Source organism: Bubalus bubalis, chromosome 8, assembly GCF_019923935.1.
Source record: "Bubalus bubalis isolate 160015118507 breed Murrah chromosome 8, NDDB_SH_1, whole genome shotgun sequence".
NCBI classification, from domain to species: domain Eukaryota; kingdom Metazoa; phylum Chordata; class Mammalia; order Artiodactyla; family Bovidae; genus Bubalus; species Bubalus bubalis.
The window spans coordinates 102,849,235-102,872,242 of record NC_059164.1 but is presented as its reverse complement, the minus strand read 5'-3'; the positions used below and the strand labels follow the sequence as shown (position 1 = coordinate 102,872,242).

Below are 23,008 nucleotides of genomic sequence, written 5' to 3'. Positions count from 1 at the left end.
TTAATTTTTAAAAGAATGATTTGGGGGAAGGGTTATCGTCCAGCAGCCAAGCCTGGGGAAAAATTTCCCATTCTGCTTCTCTCACCTCTCACATTGGCTATCTTTATTATAAGGTGATGCTGAGTGTATGGCTGCTTAGCTTAGTAGTCATCAAGGGCAAAGCACCATCGTCAGTCTGGGAAGGAAATTCCACAAAGAAGGAAGTCCTTGCTCATCTGGAGTTTACAGCATTATTCAATTGCCCAGTTAAAAACAAATGGTATCTTTATGGACTGAGTCTGAGGAATTGTGATTCAAGGTGTAGACAGAGCACAACAGAGTTAATTCCAAGAGGTAGAGAGGTCTTCTTGAGGCTAAGACTCTGAAGTTGTTAAATACACTTGACCTGGGGAGAGAAAACACTCAAAACCAATGAATAGGTTTCCTCTCCTTGGCCCTTTCTAATTGTGTGACCTTGGGCAAATCATTTAACCTCAGTCAGTCTATTTACTCATCGGCAGAATGGGAATACTGATATTTCTGTTGAAAACTTGTATCAAAGATTAAGAACAAAATGTGTAAAAGGTTTAGAATGCAGTGAGTACCCCGAGTGTCTTCCTCTGGAACAGTCCCATGCTCCCAGACTGTTTGGATGCCTGGCATCTCTTATTCCTCCCAGAAAAGTCCTTTTGGAGTCACCTGTTCTTTCCTCACCATGTTAACATCACTTCCATTCTGGCATCTGTTTCTTCGTTTTTATCTCCCCAGTGATCACTCTGATTCAGGCTTTGCTACTCATCACTTGGAACAGAGCTGACATCTGCTTCTTGAAAACAAATACTGTATCTTAAGCATCTTTATATTAATAGTCCTAATGCCTTGTATTGGAGGAGGGCATGGCAACCCACTCCAATATTCTTGCCTGGAGAATCCTATGGACAGAGGAGCCTGGCGGGCTACAGTCTACGGGGTCACAGAGAGTCGGACACGGCTGAGCAACTAAGCATGCAATGCCTTGTATAGTGCCTGGCATACAGGTATACTAAGAAAGCAATTTTTGAAAATGCCTCGTGTCTTTTCACTTTCCAATCTATTCTATATTCAGTCACCAGCTGGGTCTTCTGAAAATACTTGTCATCTGAGCAACATATTGCTAAGATTCTGTGGAGATTCCCATTGATTGAAGCACATAGAACAAGTTTCCTATTTTCCAAAGCCTGCTAAGAACTGAACACAGGCAATGACCATGTGAATAAGCTTGGAAACAGATTTCCTCCTGGTCCAGACTTCAGATGAGATCACAGCCCAGGCCAACACCTTGACTACTAGACCTTGATGCAGAGGTGCCCCTCTAAGCCATGCAGATTCCTGACTCACAGAAGCAATGAACTACTAAAAGGTTGTTTTAAACTAAGTTTGGGGGTAATTTGTTACACAGCAAGAGATAACACACTTTCAGTGTCGCCCTCTTCTGGCAACTAGTGTATGTTGTCGTGTATGATCGAAGGTTTTAGTATTTGCTCTGTTAGAAAGGAGCACAGGGCAGCACATTCAGTGGCTTCTCTAGAACATGATGCCAATGTTCCTTAAGGGCTTTAACATAGAAGCAATGTAAGAAACATTAATAGATTGAAGTGTTCTTTCTATTGTAGCAAGGATGTAGTGCGGTTTGCTGGGAGCCAGCCCTGAATGAAAGACCTGAGACCCATGCTGGTTCTCTCTCTTACTGTGGACAAGTCCTATGACTCTCTCTGCAGTTGAGTCCTCACTCCCAAGTGAGGAGCTAATTGCAATAAGCTACAAAGTCCCTTTCCATGGACATTCTAAGATTCCAAGGTCACTGAACAGCAGCTGAGACAGTTGCTTGGGGACCATGGAAAGAGCAGGCAGCTTCCTAGTGGGGCCCAACAAAGTCTCCAACAACAACATCCTGAAGAAGGCCTTTTGATATCTCTTTGGTGCATTGACTTCAGAATTACATAAAGATCTAAAAGGAAGAAACTGGTTATATTTATGCTCAATAATTCAATAAAAGTGAGAGAATTCCAGATCCACTGACTCCTGGCTTGTTGCCTTTTTATCCAGAGTCAGCATCCACATTCCTTTTGCTCCTCTGTTTGTTAATTAACTTCTAGGTTATAATTTTGCTCAGCGTAGCTCTGATGCCATGAACTTGAAAAGCAAACAAACACATGCCATGAAGCCTGCGGACCTCCTGGAAGTTTGGCGAATGGAGTAGGTCTGAATGCTAAGGAAGACACAATTCCTGAGCAGGGGAAGGGAAGGAGAGGGTCCCTCCTGTGTCAACTGAGATGTCCCCCACATAGATGGTGTGTAGGTTAGGGGACACATGTGTCCGCCCACGAAGAGGGACGGAGAGAAGAGCCTGAGCAGAGGACACCCCTCAGATCAAACACAGTCCCGGGAGTCTCTTGCCTGGGGACCACAGCAGAGTGGAGACTTTATAGACTGTGGCCTTGCAGTTCCCCTCCTCCACTCCAGGGTCCAGGGTGGCATCTTGGAGGTTAAACAGCTGAAGAGGAAGCCCCTTTTCTTCACTCCCCTGCTTTTGATGATTTAATAGCTCCTCACTCTCCAATGAAGTTCACACCAAGCCTTGCCCTGGTACAGAACAGCCGAAGTCATGCCTCACCCCTCCTTCCAGTCTCCCCTCACTAATCCCTGACGCGTACTTTGTGTTCCAGCCCATTTGTACTCCTCCAGTCCCTGAAGACACCCTGTACTTTCTGTCTAGATGTCTTTGTTCCTGCCTCTTATTCCGCCTGCCACGCACCTTCTCCTTCCGTCAAAACTCAGTAAGAGCATCAAGGCTCAGCTGCAATGCTGCTCACCCCCAGCGCTCCTAAAGTGGCTTCCAGTGCTCAAGAGAAGGCGTGCACTCTGTCACAATCTGTAACAATGTAGGAATTTCTGCACCTCCTATATGATAAACCCCTTAGGGGCAGGAGCTGATAAGTATTGGTTGAATTGTATGAATTCAGTGTTTCCTTCTGTGTGGCATTCTTAGACCCGTTTGTAATGCTGTTTGGGAACAGATGTCAGAAGGGGGATTTCCTGAATAAATAAGGGTCAGCTAAGAGGGAAGGGAGATGGTATTTAAACATATTGTTGGATAATGGAAAAAGTAATATGTTAAGAGTACTGTAAACTGGTGACTAACAGATGTAAAATTAACAGCAGTTAATGAAACTTATGGCCTCCTTCTGCCACCCAGATTATTACAAACATCCATGACTTACGTATGCAAAATTTCCTGCTGATAAATATTAGCTCTAGCCATCTAGGTGAATAATCAAGTGTCATTTCTAACAAGTCAGTGGCTCCTGTCAAGAGTTGTGACCAATTAGGACTCACCCTGATGAGGAGGTGGCTGCTGGTGTTGCCAAGCAACAGGCAAGCTGGGAGGCATATTTAGATGCTCTTTTAGATTTAACCAGCGGCAAGTCGGAGTGCCATGATGAAGCCGGCAAGGGAAAACCAAATTAGAACCCAGAATGGGGTGTCCGTGATGAGGAGTGTGTTTTCTTTTGAATGCAAATGGAAAAGGAACATGTTTAACCAGAATTTAAACAGTCCATCATTATACTGATTTTAATTAGGAGATTAGGTGTCAGCGGAATAAACTGTGTGGCAAGATAATGGTCTCTTGCTGCTAGATAAATACCTAGACCTTCTGGAAAATGGGCAATTGGTCAGGCAGGGACCATGTATTTTTGGACTCTGAAGAATTTATTACCCCAGCCACACTTGGTTATAATGACTTTCATGTTTATTGTCTGGAAGGATTAAGAAATAAAAGCAAATATTAAAAATAGGCTTCTGGAGGCTGATGCAGCCCAGAGAAAGCTGCCTGCTCCAACCCCACAGGAAGGCTGTGTTCTCTTCGAGAAGCTCTTGTGTGTTATTGTCTGAAGCGTTTACTGTGAAAATTTATAGGCCAAACGAAACTGCGACGATGACTGGAATTCTGCAAAGACGTTTGCTCTGAAATGGTCGGAGGTACGCATTTACTCATAAGCTGGTGGTATCAACTTAAATTTTTTTAAATTGTAGTCATTCCCGAGTCATATGTCTTCTCCAAGGCAGGAAAGGCCTAGAGGGAATAATAACCGCATCTGTCTCCGCCTTCGAGATTCATGCATTATTGACGGTGCCTTCCTGACAGGGAACATCTGGATGAAAGTGAACAATTAGGCATCGAGCTAGATTCGCAGCCACTTCCCTGTAGGTCTGACTTTTCTTTAACCGAGTCCTCCATGTGCAGACACATGATTGGCTCTTACTCTTGAGTGACACACCCAGCTTCAGGCTTCCTTGTATGGAGCTGCCCCGTCTCTTTCTATCTGCTCTGTGGGCCACCATGGGCTTAGTTATCTGGGTGATGAGCAAATACCCATGTCTTCTATTAGGCTTTAAGGACAGATGAGATTCAAGCTGCCATACTGGCTTGGATCCACGGTCCATCTAATTTGGAGCTTGGCTTCTGCTAAAGGTGCTTGGTCATGGAGTTCCTGGTAGAATCTACTTCCAAAGGCACAGTGCTCAACGCCTCATTTCTTTCCATAGTCAACTCTGATGTTAACGCCTTCTGTTTTCACGTATTAGAAACTTATTTGAACCCAGAATAAACAAAATTAAACATATTTCTTTGCTGCAGTTTTTCCCCTAAGTCTTTAATATGTATAGTGAATCCCTATGCATAGAGAAATCTGGTTTGCAATATTTTGCTGAATTAGGTGACCATGGGGCCTTCCCAGTCCTCAATGATTTCAAATCCTTCTTCTTGGTAGTAATTCATAGCTTGAAGTTCTTCATCATATAAGTACCATTTAAATGCTTGTGTCCTAAATGTACTGTTTTATTCTTGCTTACACTGAAGGTTATCTGTCGCTTTCATGCTGACTTACACAATCTTAGAAGAGTCTTAGAAACTTATCCCAATTGATTTAATGTTTTTCACATCAGAAGAATTTGGAGAAATATACAAATGCATAAATTTCATGGTGTTCTCCCTCTCTCAGATGAGTTATAAAATTTGAAAATAAAATTAGCACTAACCTGGGTCCCCAATGAATCCTATTATTTATATATTTCCCTCAGAGGAGGATTAATTTATTCCCAGTTTTGTTCCTTGAAATTAAATCTATTTACTTCCTGACCCATAATAAATTTTTACACAATCCCAGGGTTACTTATTAATAGTCTTTGGAAAGAATCTAGCAAAGAGTCTGTAAAAATTCACATAAATCTACTCATTGCACCCTTTAAAAAAATAATCTTTTAGGGTGAAAATCTGGCAGGCTAATCAGACAATATTTTCTCTAATAAAAAAAAAAAGTTGTTTTCCCAGTAACACTCAGCCATTTTTTAATATAAACCCCAATAACTTGTCTGTCACTGGACCATGATTGCAATGGTGTCTTCTGAAACCAGGGGTGCATCAATCAAATTTTCACTCCTTCTCTATCTATATTATCCCTGGTAAGACGTAAACCAAAACCCAATTTTATTTTAAATAAAACTAAGGATTCATGAAAGAATGCTGATTTTAAAGGAACTTTCAAGCCTTTTTGGCCATGGCAGCCTAATATCCAACAAATAAAGATGGTGCCATCCAAAGCTTTTTGAATATTAATGACACAGACCCAGGAAGTGAAGGACTTAGGCTGCCAGGGGATGAAGGGAAAAGCCTCAGAATTCAAGGGAAAACAACTCTCTATTTCAAGAATAAACACTGAAGTGGGGCTTCCCAGGCAGTCCAGTAGTTAAGACTCCGCACTCCCGATGCAGGGGGCGTGGGTTCAACCCCTGGTCAAGGAACTAAGACCCTGTTTGTTGCACAGTGCAGCAAAATAATGATAATAATAAACTCTGAGGTTTGATAATAAAAGTTCAAAAGCAACTTACAAATTCAGAAAGGACTAGGGATTATATTGATATTTCAAAGCTATTTCTGGGAAAACTGAGTCAGGTACCCTCGTCTGAGTGGACTCATGGCTCCTTGTGGGTTCCCGAGCTTCTCTCTTCCATCTCCTCCACCCCAGGCCCTCAGTGAGCCTCCTTCCCCTCTCTGTGTCTCTGTGATCTGCTTTCTCTATTTCTGCATGTGTAGGCCTGAGACCCTCTAAAGAGAGAGCCAAAAATTGGCTGCATCCTCTTACATAATTGTTCTTTGATGAAACTCTTTCTCTTTTGTTTCCTTTTTATCCTAATTGTAAAATATCCTTAGGTAGAAAGCTTCCTGGTTCTATGATTCCCCATCCATCCATCCATCCAGCAAATCATTATTGTGTACCCATCTTGTGCTTCATGCTATACAATGAACAATAAAGGAGAAAAATAAGTAAAATAAATGGAATGTTAGCTGGTGATAGTACTACAGAGAGAAATAAACTGGGAAGGGAGTGGGGGGTTCTGGGGCCCAGCCCTTGCAAGCCTGGGGAGACTGCAGGTTGAGAAGGTCAGACAAGGGACCAAGAGGAAGATTGGAACCACCAGTGCATTCCACTTTGGCTTTAACCAGAATCCTGCCAGGGGACTTGTAAAGCATATAGATTCCCAGTCACCCTAGAAATCCTTATTCTGCAGGTCCTGGGGTGTGCTGTGCTGTGCTAAGATGCTCAGTCATGTCCCACTCTTTGCAACCCTATGGACTGTAACCCACCAGGCTCCTCTGTCCATGGGATTCTCCAAGCAAGAATACTGGAGAGAGTTGCCATTTCCTACTCCAGGGGATATTCCTGATCCAGGGATCAAACACGAGTCTCTTGCGTCTCCTGCATTGGCAGGCGGGTTCTTTACTACTAACTAGCACCATCTGGGAAGCCCATAAGTTTTTATTTCTTTATTTATTTGACTGCACTGAGTCTTCATTGCCAGTGTAGGACCTCTTTAGTTGCAGCATATAAAATCTAGTTCCCTGACTAGGGATTGAACCTGGGCCTGCTGCCCTGGGAGCATAGAGTCTTAGCCACTGGACCCGCAGAGAAGTCCTTGGAATTAGCTGTTTTAAACAAGGATATTAGGTAATTTTCATACAGCTCCTGGTCACACAGGGCTTGAGAACCAGTGTCTGGAAAGCAAAAGCCAATGAGAGGTTAAAGTCCAGGGGAGCATCCAGAAACCTTGAGGGTCACGGAAGCTGGGAAAGGAGGCAGTCAAGACACTGATATCTGGTGGCCAGCTCTCTCTTTTTCTCTCCTTCACCTAACTTCAATAGGATAGAAGAGCCTCCATCTGTCTACATCTTGGTGTAGAGTAACACTCCTTACTCAGAGCTCCAAACTCTTCTCTTCATATGCAGAGAGAGCTGCTTTGGGAATTAGGAAAACTTTACTCCCTACAAAGCTCCCAGCTCCAAGATGGCACCTGCTACCTACTTCTGAAGCAAAGATTCAGTGGGGGAGAGAAAATCCAGGACACAGTTTATGGAGCATGAAGCACGCAGACATTGGTTTAACATTCGAAAAATATTACCTTTGTCACGTGCTTATTAGTCCTCGTGTTTCTTTCTGTTTAAGCAGCATTTAACACCTTTGGCTGCTGCTTCCTCCTCGAAAAACATTTTCCCATCCACACTCTCCTAGACTTCGATGTCAAGCTGTTCTTCCCAAGTCATCTTTGCATTAACAGATCTCTCCTCTGCCCCTCACTTATTTACGGTTCTCCCTGCGACTCTCTTTCTCATTCTCTGTACACTCTTGGGGTGACCTCACCCATGTCTGGGTTTTCTGTCTTTTTTTAAAACTTTCTTTTCTTTTTAAAAATTGAAATATAGTTGACATACAATATTATGTTAGCTTCAGGTGTACTACATGCTGATGTGACTTTCGCATTCATTATGAAATGATGACTATCCTACGTCTAGTAACCATCTGTCCTCATATGAAGTTATTACAGTATTATTGATCTTATTCCTTACACTGTATATTTACATCCCCGTGGCCCATCTTTCCTACCTTTCTCTCCTGAGCTCAAGATGTGCTGCCAACTTCTGCCTTAGATGTCACCCAGAAACCTTAAAGTCACCAGGTCTAAACTCTCCACAGGTGAGGACAAAGGTGACTCCCTCTGCCCGGAAACAGCATCCTTTCGATTGAAACCCAGAAACCTAAACTGAACTGTATTGAGTAGAAAAGATGATTTCCAATGGAGCTTTAAGTTTACTTGTAGATTATGTTAAACAATGAGATAGATCTCAAGCAAAACCTAGGGAATCTATGAAATTTCTTCTCCTCTCTCTTTCCTCCACTCTCCTCACCCTCCCTCTTATTTCTTACCAGCCCCTTTCTCCTAGACATCTTAGTGCTACGAACCTCTTAGAGGAACTCTGTTTTCTGCAGCTAATTCAGGCACTAAGAATTTGATTTCTGAACCAAAAGGAGAAAATGCATTGGATCCCAGGAGCACTAAATTTGTTTGGGCAATGACACTGTATCAGTTTCTAGAGTGTACCCTGTAAAATGTTAAAGAAATCGAGACCCTGATAAGGGTCTTTTCTTTTATATGGACCATTTTTAAAACTTCTTTATTGAATTTGTTACAATATTGCTTCTGTTTTATGTTTTGGTTTTTTTGGCCCCAAGGCATATGAGATCTGAGCTCCCCAACCAGGGATTGAACCCACACCCCCTGCAAATTGGAAGTTGAAGCCTTAGCCACTGGACCACCAAAAAAGCCCATCTTTTTTCTTTTGTTCCTTCAAAGAAACAGGGCACAAAACTGTCAAAAATGAACAAAATCTTTCTTTCTTACTTAAAAAAAAAATCAGATGCCCTTCATCAATTTCTTTTTTTTAAGGAATGATGAGATTCTTTCTGCATCTACGAATAAGGAAGTGTGACGTCGCAACCTGTCTGAGCTCCTGATGTGAGCCCATGGTTTACCTATCTCTGCTCCTCCCTCCCCTCCTTTTGGTTAACTCAACATTTAGTGACCGGGTGTAAGAAAGGTGATCCAGATAATGCTTTACAGCTTTTTAAAGAAGCAGGCCCTTCTTTCAAACTAATTCTCACTGAATCCTCAGTCTATATAACACAGCTGACTGTGGAGCAGGGCCCTGGGCTCCACCTGCAGAAGGACAATCCCCTTCTCATATTTCCTTGTGGGGAATTTCTCTACCAGTGGTGGTTCCCAATTCCAGCTTTACATCAGAATTGCCTGGGGAGCTGTAAAGTCCCCTCAAAACCAGGCTGCGTTCCAAACCAAACCAATTTCGTCTCCATGTGGGGCCCAGACAGCAATAGCTTGCAGAGCTCCCCAGGTGACATGACTGCATACCCGCTCCGGCTCTTCACGCCCTCCCATATCAGGCCCTGGAGCGGAAAAGAGGCACTGAGCATGCGCAGGCCTGCGCTTGCGGGATGGGGTCCACGCCCTTCTGCCGGGCTAGGCTGTTGTTACCCACTCACAGTGAAGCATTAGCAAGCCCGCACTCCCTGAAGGCAGAGTTCTTTTCTCAAACAGGAAGGAGGTTTCTCTCTGAAACAAGCGGGAACCCTTAGTGTTGTCTGGTACGTGTAAGCTTTGAAGCGAAAGAGAAAGTGTTAGTTGCTCTGACAGTGTCCAACTCTTTGCGACCCTATGGACTATAGCCTGCCAGTCTCCTCTGCCCATGGACTTCTCCAGGCAAGATACTGGAGTGGGTTGCCATGGCTTTCTCCAGGGAATGTGAGCTTCCATTGGTGTTCAGTTGCTCAGTTGTGTCCGACTATTTGTGACCCCGTGGCCTGCAGCATGCCAGGCTTCCCTGTCCTTCACCATCTCCTGGAGCTTGCTCAAATGCATGTCCATAGAGTCAGTGATGCCGTCCAATCATCTCATCCTCTGTCATCCCCTTCTCTTCCTGCCTTCAGTCTTTCCCAGCATCAGGGTCTTTTCCAATAAATCAGCTCTTCATGTCAGGTGGCCAAAGTATTGGAGCTTCAGCTTCAGTCCTTCCAATGAATATTCAGAGTTGATTCCTTTAGGATTGACTGATTTGATCTCCTTGCAGTCCAAGGGATACTCAAGAGTCTTCTCCAACACCACAGTTTGAAAGCATCAATTCTTCACTGATCAGCCTTTTTTATGGTCCAACTCTCACATCCATACAAGACTACTGGAAAAACCATAGCAACCCCTTAGCCATTTCTCTTCAGAAGGGCTCAAGGACTCAGTCCTGAGCTGTTGCAGAATTCAGAACAGACATCAAAGTCAAACTAGCAGTTGAGGTGCCTTCAGTGAGGATCAAGTGAGAGAACTTGGCCAGGAAGCAGGACAAACAGTAGGTTTTATTTGTACAACTGGTAGGGAAGGGTGGATCCCTAGTTGGGGGAAGGAGGGAGCCCCAGGTTTAATGGCATCTTGTAAATGAGACTCTTGCCTCTGACTTGGCCATGAAGATTAGCCTGGGTGTGCCTGGCTGCCTGGAGGTCTGCCAAGGCCATTCTCATACCCCTCCCTAATAATCCCTGGCCATTTCTTCCCTATTTCAGACTTGACTCAAAGCTCTCCTTTGTTTCAGGATGTTCTCTAGTTCCTTACTATGTAAAGACTGAAGACAGGAGAAGGGGACAACAGAGGATGAGATGGTTGGATGACATCATCGACTCAAAGGACATGAGTTTGAGCTAACTCTGGGAGATGGTGAAAGACAAGGAAGCCTGGTGAGCTGCAGTCTGTGGGGTCTCAAAGAGTTGGACATGACTGAGAGACTGAACAACAACATGTAAAGTGTGGTTCACTGTTCAGAAGTATCCGCATCACCGGGGAGCTTGTTAGAGATGCAGAATCTCAGGGCCCACCCCAGACCTACTGAATCAGAATCTGCATTTTAACAAGATCTCCAGGTGATCTGTTATACAGGAAAGTCTGGGGAGAGCCCCTCCAGTTTTCTCCTGGGTGCCCTCAAAGTGCCCTGGCCAGAGCTTGGGACTCAGCAGGAGAGCCCTGTGTGCGTGCTACTCACTACAGATTCATGGCAACTGGGGCTGTGATAGGTTGGAGAAAGGGAGGACTCTCCAGGACAGTTTCATGAGCTTTCTGGATAACAGGATTGAAGGGCACAGCAGGCAGGACATTGGACAAGTGACACAAAGCGAACCCCCTCCCCTCACAATCTGTAGAGAGGAAACCTGCTCCTTACAGAAGATACTCTGCATTTCTTGTGTCTTACCTCACTCAGTTTTTCAGGACTGAAAGCCGTAGTCAGGACACTTCTGACCTCTTCCCATCTTTTGTCACGTAAGAACAGGACACTGTCGGCCACTGGTCTGGGCTCCAAACCCGTTGCCTTTTGGAAAGAGACAAGCAGAGAGTTAGGACTCCAGGATGCCCAAGCCAGCTCAGTGGTCACAGAGTCCACAATAAACACTCTGGTTAAAGTCACCCATGACCAACATTTAGATTTCTCTTGCAAGGGTATGAGGAATATAAAGTCTCATGGACAGTGATCTCAAGATCCATGGCTGAGGCCCCCTAGGAGCAGACGGGGAGGCTCCTCTGGCCCCGTTCTACCTCGTTAGTCTGTGGTCATCACCATAGACAACTCAGTGGCTTCTGTGTGTTCCGTAGCCCCTTGCTGAGTGAACACTCCCTGAAGACCCAGCATCAGGCTTCTTGGAGGTGGGCTGGTCTTTCCTGGGATTGAGTGTCATGTCTGAACTATGTGGCAAGGGGTTTTGTGTGGCTAGATTGGTTAGGTTGGGCCAGATGTCTGGGTCCTTGGAATGTGGTTGGGAGAGGGGAAGGGAAGAAAGAGAGTCCTTAAGAAGCATGTGTCAACGGAGCTGCTTCCACGAGAGGGCCTGTCACCATGCTTGTGTGTGCGTTCCCTCAGTCTTCATTCATTGTTCTCATTCAGCAAATGTTTGTTGAATGTCTATGTGAGAAGTTGCCTCTACAGTGCTAAATAAGGAAGACATTGCACTGATTCTCACCGAGTTGGTAGTCTAGTGGGGAAGCAGACGGCTCCTAAACCGACAAATAGCTATCGTTTTAGTTCAAGGGAAAGCATGTGTTATGAAGGGAGTGATGTGCTTAGTTGCTCAGTCGTGTCCAACTCTTTGTGACCCTATGGACCATAGCCCGCGAGGCTTCTCTGTCCATGGGGTTTCTCCAGGCAAGAATACTGGAGTGGGTTGCCTTGCCCTCCTCCAGGGGATCTTCCCAACCTAGGTCTCCCATATTGCCAGTGGATTCTTTACCATCTGTTCACCAGGGAATCCCAAGAATACTGGAGTGGGTAACCTATCCCTTCTCCAGGGATCTTCCTGACCCAGGAATTGAACTGGGGTGTCCTGCATTGCAGGCGGATTCTTTACCAACTGAGCTACAAGGGAAGCAAGCCCCTTATGAAGGGAGTGGAGTGGGGGCAGCAAGGTGAGAAAATGATAGGGGATTAAATGGCCAGGAAGGCTTCTCTGAGGAGGAGATAGTCCTGCTGAATCTGGAAGCATGCAAAGAATGAGGTCTTCTCATCCCTTTTAAAAAAACAAAAATATTTAATTTATTTGGCTGTGTCCAGTCTTAGTTGCAGTGCACGAATTCTCTAGTTGTGGTGTGCTGGCTTAGTTGCTCCATAGCATGTGGGATCCTAGTTCCCCCATCAGGGATCGAGCCCACATCCCTTGCATTACACAGTGGATTCTTAACCACTGGACCACCAGGGAAATCCCTTCTTGTCATCACTTCTTCCCAAGCCATTTTCTTCCTTCCTAAAACCAGCCACTCTGACCAAGTGGTCAAAACTGGGGGGCCTCCACAGCTGTTCAGAGCACCCCTAGCCCTAGGGCTGCAGGGTGAGGGGAAGTAGGGGGACCGGAGGACCAAGCTTTCTTCAGAACCACACACGTAATGTACGGTTTTGCTATTTCTTTTCACTATTTTAATTATAGTTGAAACATGAAGCCAGCCACCATAACTCAAAAGCCTTGTAAGAACTCCTGTTTAGAAGAAAATTATAATTTTCTGATAAAATATGAACACTCAAAATAAGCTATAAAACATAATTGCAAAGTATCTGGAGGGACTTAATTATACGTTATTAAATAGAACCAAGTTGCTGGGATATTTTTCTGCAGAGGAATACCTCTCTATATTTAGAATAAAATTCTTTAGGAGTACCGTGGTCACTATACAGAATTGTGGTTTTATGGAATTTTTAGAACATAACCCATTTGTTTAGGTTCCAGAGTCAAAGGAGAAAATTGTACATTATGTTTATTTATATGTTGGCAAATGCAAATTCTGTGCTAAGCTACATGTAATAAAGCATTTCACTTCAAGGAAAGTTGGGTGGTGGTTTATGGGGTTCTGATGAAACAGAATAAATTGGAGATGAGCCAAGGTTGATTGGATTTCGTGTCTGTCCTTCAGACCTAAGGATTGTCTCCATGAAAATTTTTATCTTGCGCTTAGAGGAGAAATCCAGTCCCCATGCAATATGTCAGCATTGGTCTCCCTTATCGGCCTGCCACGACAATACTGTCCCCTGGGCCTACAGTTTCTATTAGAATTCTTCCTTCATTGATGGAGGATTTCAGGGGCATTGGTTAGAGTAATGGTTTCATTTCTAGATATGATACTGGAAGAGGGAAACGGCCAATTGGTCATTCCAGAAGAGTGGTCGGATGGTGAGGGGACAAGCTGACAGATCTAGGAATGAATAGCTGGAAAGCTTGGGAGATCGGATCATGGCCCTTAATCTGTGCTCAAAAGCTATTTCTTGAATGTATATTACATGGAAGAGGAAACTTGGCTTGTTTTTTGACCCTGGGTGGTAGAATTGGGGTCAATAGTGGGAGCTGTGGGGAAAATTCCAGCTCATCTAAAGAACTTCCCAATAAAGTCAGAAGGTTGCAAGATAAAAATAACCTGCCTTGAGTGGTGAGCCCTGTCACTGGAGACTGTATCCTACTTCTTGGAAATTCTGCACGGGAGGTTTGAGTGGCCTGGATGGAGTGGGGAGTATAAATGACTTTTAAGAACTCTCTGAGCCCTGAGGACTTAACCTCCAGATGACCACACCAGATATATATATAGTTTAAAGGTATACATGTATCCATTCTCCCCCAAACTCTCTCCCACCCAGGCTGCCCATGACCTTGAGCAGAGTTCCTGGTGCTGTACAGTAGGTCCTTGTTGGTTATCCATTTAAAATATGGGCTTCCCTGCTGGCTCAGACAGTAAAGAGTCTGCCTGCAATGCAGGAGACTTGGGTTTGATCCCTGGGTCAGAAAGATCCCCCGGTGGAGGAAATGGCAACCCACTCGGGTATTCTTGTCTGGAAAATCCCATGGATGGAGGAGCCTGACAGGCTACAGTCCACGAGGTCACACTGGGTGGAGGGGGTTGTCTAAATGACTTTTAAGAACTTTCTCAACCTCAAGGACTTAACCTCCTGATCACCATACCAGATATAGTTTAAACATATACATGTATCCATTCTCTTCCAAACTGCCCTCCCATCAGGCTGCCACATGACATTCAGCAGAGTTCCAGGTGCTATCCAGTAGGTCCTTGTTGGTTATCCATCTAAAATACAGCAGTGTGTACGCGACCTTCCCAAACTCCCTACACGACCTTCCCAAACTCCCTAACTATCCCTTCCTCCCATCCTTTCCCCCTGGGAACCATAAGTTCCTTCTTTAAACCACTACAGCTATTTTAAAATTAGTTTTTCTCAAAGTGAAAGTTGCTCAGTTGCGTCTGACTCTGCAACCCCATGGACTATAGCCCACCAGGCTCCTCTGTCCATGGGATTCTCCAGACAAGAATACTGGAGTGGGTAGCCATTCCCTTCTCCAGGGGATCTTCCCCACCCAGGGATAGAACCTGACTTTCCTTCACTGCAGGAGATTCTTTCCTGCTAAGTCACTTCAGTCGTGTCCAACTCTGTGCGACCCCATAGATGACAGCCCACCAGGCTCCCCCGTCCCTGGGATTCTCCAGGCAAGAACACTGGAGTGGATTGCCATTTCCTTCTCCAATGCGTGAAAGTGAAAAGGGAAAGTGAAGTCGCTCAGTCGTGTCCGACTCTTAGCGACCCCATGGACTGCAGCCTGCCAGACTCCTCCATCCAGGGGACTCTCCAGGCAAGAGTACTGGAGTGGGGTGCCATTGCCTTCTCCGGAGATTCTTTACTGATTCTTTACAGATTCTTTACTGTCTGAGCCACCAGGGAAGCCAGTTTGTTTGTTTACACACATACACACATATAATACATGTATTTTTTACTTGTGGCAAAATACACATAATGCAACATTTGCCATCTTAACCATTTTTAAGTGGACAGTTCAGTGGTATTAAGAACATTCACATTGTTGTGCAACCATCGCCCCATCCATCCCCAGAACTTCATCCTGCATAACTGAAACTCCACACCCGTGTCACAATAACTTCTCCATCCATCCCCCTCCCCCAGCCCCGTCTACACATAATCACTGATTAGATGTACTGAGCGAGGCCTTTGAATGCGAGGCTTGCCCTGCAGGAATGAGACTGGTAAAACTGATGGGGCCGGACTGTGAGTGCTGAGGCAGGAAGGGAAGACCCTGCTGAAGAAGGGAGGTCCAAGGGAACCAGACTCCACTCAGACTCTGGTCAGGGGCTTCCAGACTGCAGGCCGTAACCGGTCATGAATGAATGTTGTGGATGGCAACCAGCATTGAAAAGAAAAGAGAGAGAAACAAGGAATGGGGCAGAGTAGAAAATATTAGAGGGACATTTCGTGAAGCGAGGGGAAGGGTTTTGTTGTCGAACTTTTGTTCAAGATGGGGCTATTTATGGGTGTGTCTGCGAGAATGTTGGAGAGAGTATGTGAGTGTGTGTACGTGAGAGAGAAAGCGTTCGGTGTTGTGTCCTGACGTGAAGTACATTTCTTATCGGAGGTCACAGTCAGAAACATTTGAAAACCCTACTCTAACCCCAAACCTGAGAGACATCCTCACCCTCAGCTGAAATCGTGTTGGTCACCATGCTGCCAAGCTGCGCACATTTATTGAGAACCTACTATTAATATGTGCCAGTGCCGTGGTGGCTCTGAAACTATTGAGTCAAAGAATGGAACCCGTGTCCTCAAAGAGCTCACAGCTGATTTGGAGATGGAGATGGGGTGGTTTATAATCAATGCTGTGGATCTCACAAGAGTCAAAGTGCTTCTCACATTATTTCATTAGTTTGGGATAATAGTTAGGAAACTGTCCTGACAAGCAGCGTGGTTCAGCAGTGGCCTCATGGCTCCCTTGCTAAATTCCCCTCAGACAGTTGAAAGTGTTTGTCTTTTCAATTAAGATCTTTTTAAAAAAAATGTCTGTGGCTGCTCTGGGTCTCCACCGGGTGTGTGGGCTTTCTCTAGCTGTGGAGATGGGCTCCAGAGCACGTGGGCTCAGTAGTTGTGGTGCTCGGGCTTAGTTGCCCCTCGGCATGTGGAATCCTAGTTCCCCAACCAGGGATCAAACCTGGGTTTCCTGCATTGGAAGGCAGATTCTTAATCACTGGACCACCAAGGAAGTTCCTCAATTAAGAACTCTTTAAAATAGAGCCTAATTCAGACCAGCTAAGCATAAACTTCAAATACTGAAGAATCAAACAATCCTGAGGAGCAGATTATTCAAGCCGATTCCTCTGCATTCTGTGCTCACATGAAGTGAACAAGCATGCACTGGGTGATTTATCACGGGCCAAACCAGTGTTTCTCCACTGGCCCAGTGGAGCCACGTAAGAACTGCCAGCCTCTTCCCAGAGTGCTGCAAAATGCGTGCAATGCACATTTGCCATAAATGGGCACGTGTGTTACCATGAAAAAGGCATAACGGGATATAAAGTCATAGCCAAAAATAGTTTTCTTGTGTCCTGGAATATGCCAGAGGGTTGACGCAAGGCCTGTATCAGCTCTGTGATATCCTGACAGGGCAGTCCACAGTTCTCACATGACCACACGGAGCTGCAGGCAGCAGGTAAACAGAGCGAGGTGATTTAAAGACTCAAGAGATGCTGTCCTACTTCAGTGGTCAGGCTGAGAGTGTTGCTGATTTGCTTGGTGTTAAGTATGTCAAGGAGGCTGCAGAAATATTGCTATCAGAAAGGATGCCATGATCGCAGAAAGGCCAGGTCCGTGGTTACAGTCTTCCTCACACAACCTCTCACAGACAAGGATGCAGAGGGTTACTGCCCATCTTTCTCCTACCCCCAGGGGTGTGAAACACTGTGCCCTGCCCCTCAGTCTATTACAGTCAATGAAAACCCTAGGATTCTGTCACCTGGGGAACCCACAATCCTAGGTGTGAGAACATACACTATTTTCAACATATGACTACTGCTATCTGGCTGTACAAAGACTGAGCAACTGAGCCAATTGAGCAGGGCTTTTATTTTGGTGTTTTGAAGTATTTAAAGTGTTGCATCTCCACAAGACAATTTTTGTCCCTTCACTCTTTGCCAGTAGAAGATGGTCATGAACATCACACCGTCTTCCTTCTCTTGGCTTCAGACTGTGACCAGCCTAAAAGCATGGCCTCCAAGTAAGGGATGTGGCATGTCCAGGGCTCAAGGGGACCCAGGACATTTTATTTAAGGTTCAGGGGACAAGTGAGGTTTACCCCAACTTGGGCTCCGTCTGCCAACTCAGCACCAGCCAATGAAAGGTGAGAGGGTGGGGAGCCTTCTAATTTGAACAAAGGCAAGAACTGGGTTATGGCAGCCCTGCCTAGGAAAGTTCAGGAACAGAACCACTGAGAGACCAGAATTACTTCTATGGCTTATTTCCTGATCTCTTCCCAAAATTCTAGCTATCAATCTCCTAGTTTACACATTTTTAAATTTTTCGGTTGCTCTGGGTCTTCGATGCACAGGCTTAAGTTGCCCCACAGCATGTGGGATCTCAGTTCCCTGACCAGGGACTGAACCCATGTCCCCTGCATTGGAAGGTGGGTTCCTAACCACTGGACCACCAGGGAAGTCCCTACACATTTGTTTTTACTTCTGCCACCACAAAAGTCAGAGAGGGAAGATATGACTCTAAGATATTACTTATTTCTCTTTTAAAAATTTAAAGATGGCTTCCCAGTGAACCAAAGGTTTAGTAAGACAGAAATATAAAATTATTTTCAACAAGATTTTGAAGTTTAGAAAAGCTCTGCAGGGCACTGATAGAACAGCTGAGGGTTCAGTCAATACCTCTTGGCAATGGTACTACGTTACTGAGGCTTCACGGAACACCCGGGGCCCTGCAAGATGTTTGAGATCATCAAGTGCAATTCCCCAGCTTTGGCTTTTTTAGAAATGGGAAAAGCTGATGAGAGGAGAGACCTGCAGGTTGCAGGCATCCCACTGTGGCCACTTCCATGGGGGCTTCCTGTGGGTGGGGCAGCCCGGGAGGAGACGCGCTTGGCTCAGGATGCAGGGTTTCCTGTGCATGGTACGATGTTTCACATAAAACAATAAGACCTGGGACTTCCTGGTGGTCCAGTGGTTAAGAATCCACCTTCCAATGCTGGGGACTCAGGTTCGATCCCTGGTGAGGAATGAAGATGCCAGATGCCAAGGGGCAACTAAGCCCATGGACCACAAGTACTGAGACTGTGCCCTGAAATGAAAGATCCCTCATGACACAACTAAGACCCAACACAGTCAAATAAATAAATATTAAAACAAACCAAAAAACCCAATGAGAGGAGGGAGGTGGGAGGGAGGCTCAAGAGGGAGGGGACATATGTACACCTATGGCTGATTCATGTTGATGTTTGACAGAAACCAATACAATTGGTTGGTTGTAAAGCAATTATCCTTCAATTAAAGATAAATAAATTCAATTATATATTAAAAACCCAATGAGAACTGCCTCAAAACGGACATGGGCCAGGCAAATTAGGTCACACACCTGTGCTTCTGGTTCTATGCAGTCTGTTTAGGCTTTAAGCAAGAATGGTCCCCAGAGCTATGGATCCATCATGTGAATTGACACTTCTTGAGAAATGCAAAGCTGAAAAAAGTAGTCAATGTTTGACTCGGTGATGAGAGCTTCCCTGTTATGGACAAAAACCATCCTCACAACTTAAATCTTCCTGCACCCACTTGAAAACCGGAATGTTTTCTCTGACTCAATGTTTTATTTAAAAGAAAGAGGCCCAGAAGCTTTAGATGAGTGAAGATTCCAAAGCTGTCAGCAGAGAGGTGCTGGCTGCAGGTGGAGGGGGCATGTTTGGGGCTAGGTGGCCGAGACTCTTTCGTCCTCCATGAGTGGCAGCAGGCTGGTCCCTGGGGGCCCAGCTTAGGTGGCCTGACCCACCTGGAGCGCTGGGTGGAGTTTGCCTTGCTCTTGAGCTCTGCAACCAGCCACACGCTCCTGCTCCTGGGATGGGGCCTGACTACAGATGCAGTGGGTTATAAAGGTCTGCAGTGACGCATTTGCCTCAGAACTTTGGCACTCTTTGCTGGTGCCAAGGGCTTTGTGGCTTCACACGAACTCATTCTAACATTCCAGTGTCCTTGCAGTGAGATGGCAAAGGTAGCCTTGAAGAGGCTGCCTCTGGGGAATCAGGCCCAGGGGTTTATGTGCGTGCTAAATACTAAGTCGCTCAGTGGTGTCCGAATCTTTGTGAACCTAGGGACCATAGTCCAACAGGCTCCTTTGTCCATGGGATTTCCCAGGCAAATATACTGGGGTGGGTTGCCATGCCCTCCTCCAGGGGATCTTCCCGACCCAGGGATCGAACCCACATCTCTTTTGTCTCCTGCATTGGCAGGTGGGTTCTTTACCCTAGTGCCATCTCGGAAGCAGGTTTTATGGTCCTGGATAAAACCACTCACCAACTCCATCACGTAGTTTTACATGTGAGTTAACAGTGTGGCTGGACCTGTGCCTGGATGGTTGACCCCAAGTTGCCTGCGAGGACCTGAGGGTTGGCACCCCCACCCCACACACGTGTGACCACCACCACCTTCCAGTCCATTCCACAAACACATAACAAAACCTGGCAATGGGCACGCCTGCTGCCTGACCCGCTTGCCAGGCTCATTTCAGACCAGAACTCAAGAGCTCCGGGTGGCAGCTTTAGTGGTTAAGCTCCCCCAGTCTGGATCTGCATCCAGCTAGACCAACCTCATGTGGGCCAAAGACCCCCCACCCCTTCCTCTTATCACCCTTCCCATAGCTTCCCAACCCTGAGCCTTCCTGACAAGCCAGGAATGAAATGGTCTACTACTGGTAAGACCATTTCTGCTGAGTCACATGGACCCAGCTCCAGTTTCTGCAGATTAAAAAAAAAAAAAAAAAAAAGACCTGCCCCCTGGCTTCACCAAGTACCTGATAGCCACAAGGAGCTAAGTAAAAATATCTGCATAAAAATAACCAAGACCGGAAGTGCTGGGAAAACTGAGGTTCTGTATATGTTAAAGAGAATGATTGGGGTTTAACGATAAAGTGTGGTTGCACCCAACCGGAAGCAACTTGAGGAAGTGCTGAGAGCGTAAGAGAGGCCCAAGGGGTCCATTTGGAAAACAGGAGAGAGAAGTTGCATTCCACTGAGTGCCTTGAAAACGTGAATTGGAAAACTCGAAATACTAGCTGCCACCCTGGGTCCAACCCATAGAGTTTGTTCAGCCCCGTGTTCTTAAGCTGGAAAAAAACGTATCATTAAACAGTTTTTTAATTCAAATATATGCTCAGTACTGACTTATGTCAGGGAGTTCCCCATGGTGGCACCCCACCTCCAGCCAAATGTGCCCTATTTAGTCCCTCATGGGATGCCTATAGCTGACATCCAAGTTCAAAGGTGAACCCATCCCCTCCACTCTCCACCAGGCTGTCATGCATACACATGAGTCAAGCCTGGATTGTGAGCAGAGATGGGTTCTCAGAGTTGGAAAATAAAACCATGCGTTATGTAAGTTCCTTTTCACTTAATGCATCAAACTAATATGCGGAGGTCTTTTCTGTATCATGAGGGACCATTTGGTAGAGGCTTGCGTGGAGTAAGCATTTAGTGTTTACTGAATGAATGTGTAATAAAGCTGAATCGCTGAACACTCAAGTGAACATGGCTTATTAGAGGGGAGGCGGCATGGTGTCAGGAAGAAGAAATCACGCCTCACTAATCTCCTTGAGTTCTTTGAGCAGATACATAAGCATATGGATAAGAGGGAACTGCAGAGCCCAATTTAATTTGACTTTCAAAACCTATGAGAAAATCCCACTCTAAAGATGGTCTTCTAGAAATTGAGTCACTAAGGATTGTTTTTATCATGAATATGGGATTGGCTTAAAGACCATAAACTAAGCTGAAGATAAGTAGGTATATTTCCAGATGGAAAACTATAAACATTGGGATTTCCTAGAGATCTAATCCTTGATGGATCTTCTCACATGTTTGTGAATGACTTACAAGAGGAAGAGTGTATATTGAATCTCCAAGTACTACCTCAATCATCTTGGGGAGAATGTTAAGTTGATGGAGAGTCAATTCACTTTGAACAAGGGTATATTGGATACTGAGGAGTCATTATGTGGTTGGGCCCTGGGGTATAAAACAGAAGGATAAGCTTCAAGTTAATCAAGTTAGGGTGAAAGTCATTATTCATTTACAGCAAATAGTCAAAGGCACAGTGGGAGTGACCGTGAAAATGATGGGAGTGACGTAGTCCGGGGGTGCCCAGCCTCTGGGATCTAATGCCTGATGATCTGAGGTGGAGCTGATGTAATAATAATAGAAATAAAGTGCACAATAAGTGTGATGTGCTTGAATCATTCTGAAACTATTCCCCACACCAAGCCTGTTGAAGAAAATTATCCTTCATGAAACCTGCCCCCAGTGCCAAAAAGGTTGGGTACCACTGATGCAGATGATCAATGCTGTTAAAGTTAAGAGAGGGGGAAGAGTAAATGAGAGTTGAAGTAGGGAAGGTTTTATGGGGGAGAAAGAATTTGAGGAGAGCCTGGAAGAATACCAAGGGTTTGGACAGGTGTAGGAAAGGTGGGGGACTCTCTTGTTAATAGCAGTTGGACATGATGCTCTGGGACTGGAAGGTGAGTGTGTTTGGGGCAAGTAACCAATTACTCTGTGAAACCTTGACAATCCAGAAACATCACCTAGGCAGCTGTTGCGATAGCGGCAGTAGAAAAAGCCCTGGACTTGAATTGGGAGGTGGCACATGGATTCTATTAGTCTTCCTCCTATAACCTGAGTCTTATTTCTTTGTCAGTAAAATACAGATGATAACTGTACCAGTCTCTTAAGTTTCTGTGAAATTTAATGCGAAGAAACACTCTGGACAGCTCAACCAGTACAGAACGCAGGCGGGCACTGCTAATTTCTTTTCTAAGAAGACAGTCTCAGCCACCTCACCTCTAATAAGCCTTTCCCTTTTCCCATTCTGGGTGGAGCAGTGTTTTCCATGCTCACCATTCTATATTATACTGGTTTCCTTCCTCTCTACCTCTGTCATTAGACTATGAGCTCCTCGAGGACAATACTGAGTTTTCTATCTCTTTCTAAGCGGTACCTAGACAGTGCCTGGTATATATCACAAGCGTGCAAAGGTTGGTCAAATAACCAACAAAAGAGTGAATATATTCCTATAAGAATGTATAGGAATGAATACATTCCTATAAGTGAATACTATTCCTATAAGGATGGAAGATGAGTTTAATTTGACAAAAAAAAAAAAAATATTGGCACATAGAGATTCTCTAAATTCTCACAAGCAACTGTTTATTCATTCACTTTAGACTATTTTCCAAAAATCAGCATGAAGGCTGTTGATCATGTCTATTAGGATTCTTATCTCCTCGTTTTTTGAAAATATGGACAGCCCTGACCTGTGCCATTTTCTGTCATCTCTTCCATTCTTTGGGCTTTCTCATCAAAGACAAAGAGTAGGATATGTACTTTGCAAAAAAAAAAAAAAAAAAGATGGAATATATACCTCCTTTAGTGGGTTAGAGACTTGTTACTTGGGGATGAATTTCCCTCATCATGTTACTTGTCTTCCTTTTCCAATCTTAAGACATTGATACTCTCTGGGAAAGATG

General features: G+C 45.0%; 1 protein-coding gene and 1 long non-coding RNA gene across 7 annotated transcripts in view; one reads left to right on the top strand and one right to left on the bottom strand.

Annotated features, from left to right (window-relative positions):
• The window catches only part of TBXAS1 (thromboxane A synthase 1), a 173,922-nt gene that overhangs the window by 70,979 nt on the left and 79,935 nt on the right, over window positions 1-23,008 (bottom strand). For all 4 annotated transcript variants that reach the window (XM_006078778.4, XM_006078775.4, XM_006078777.4 and 1 more), the window contains exon 5: window positions 11,156-11,272. In XM_006078778.4, the coding sequence (XP_006078840.3) occupies window positions 11,156-11,272 (117 nt within the window). The remainder of the gene's footprint in view (window positions 1-11,155; window positions 11,273-23,008) is intronic.
• The window catches only part of LOC123334815, a 111,526-nt gene that overhangs the window by 64,311 nt on the left and 24,207 nt on the right, over window positions 1-23,008 (top strand). The window lies entirely within an intron of this gene.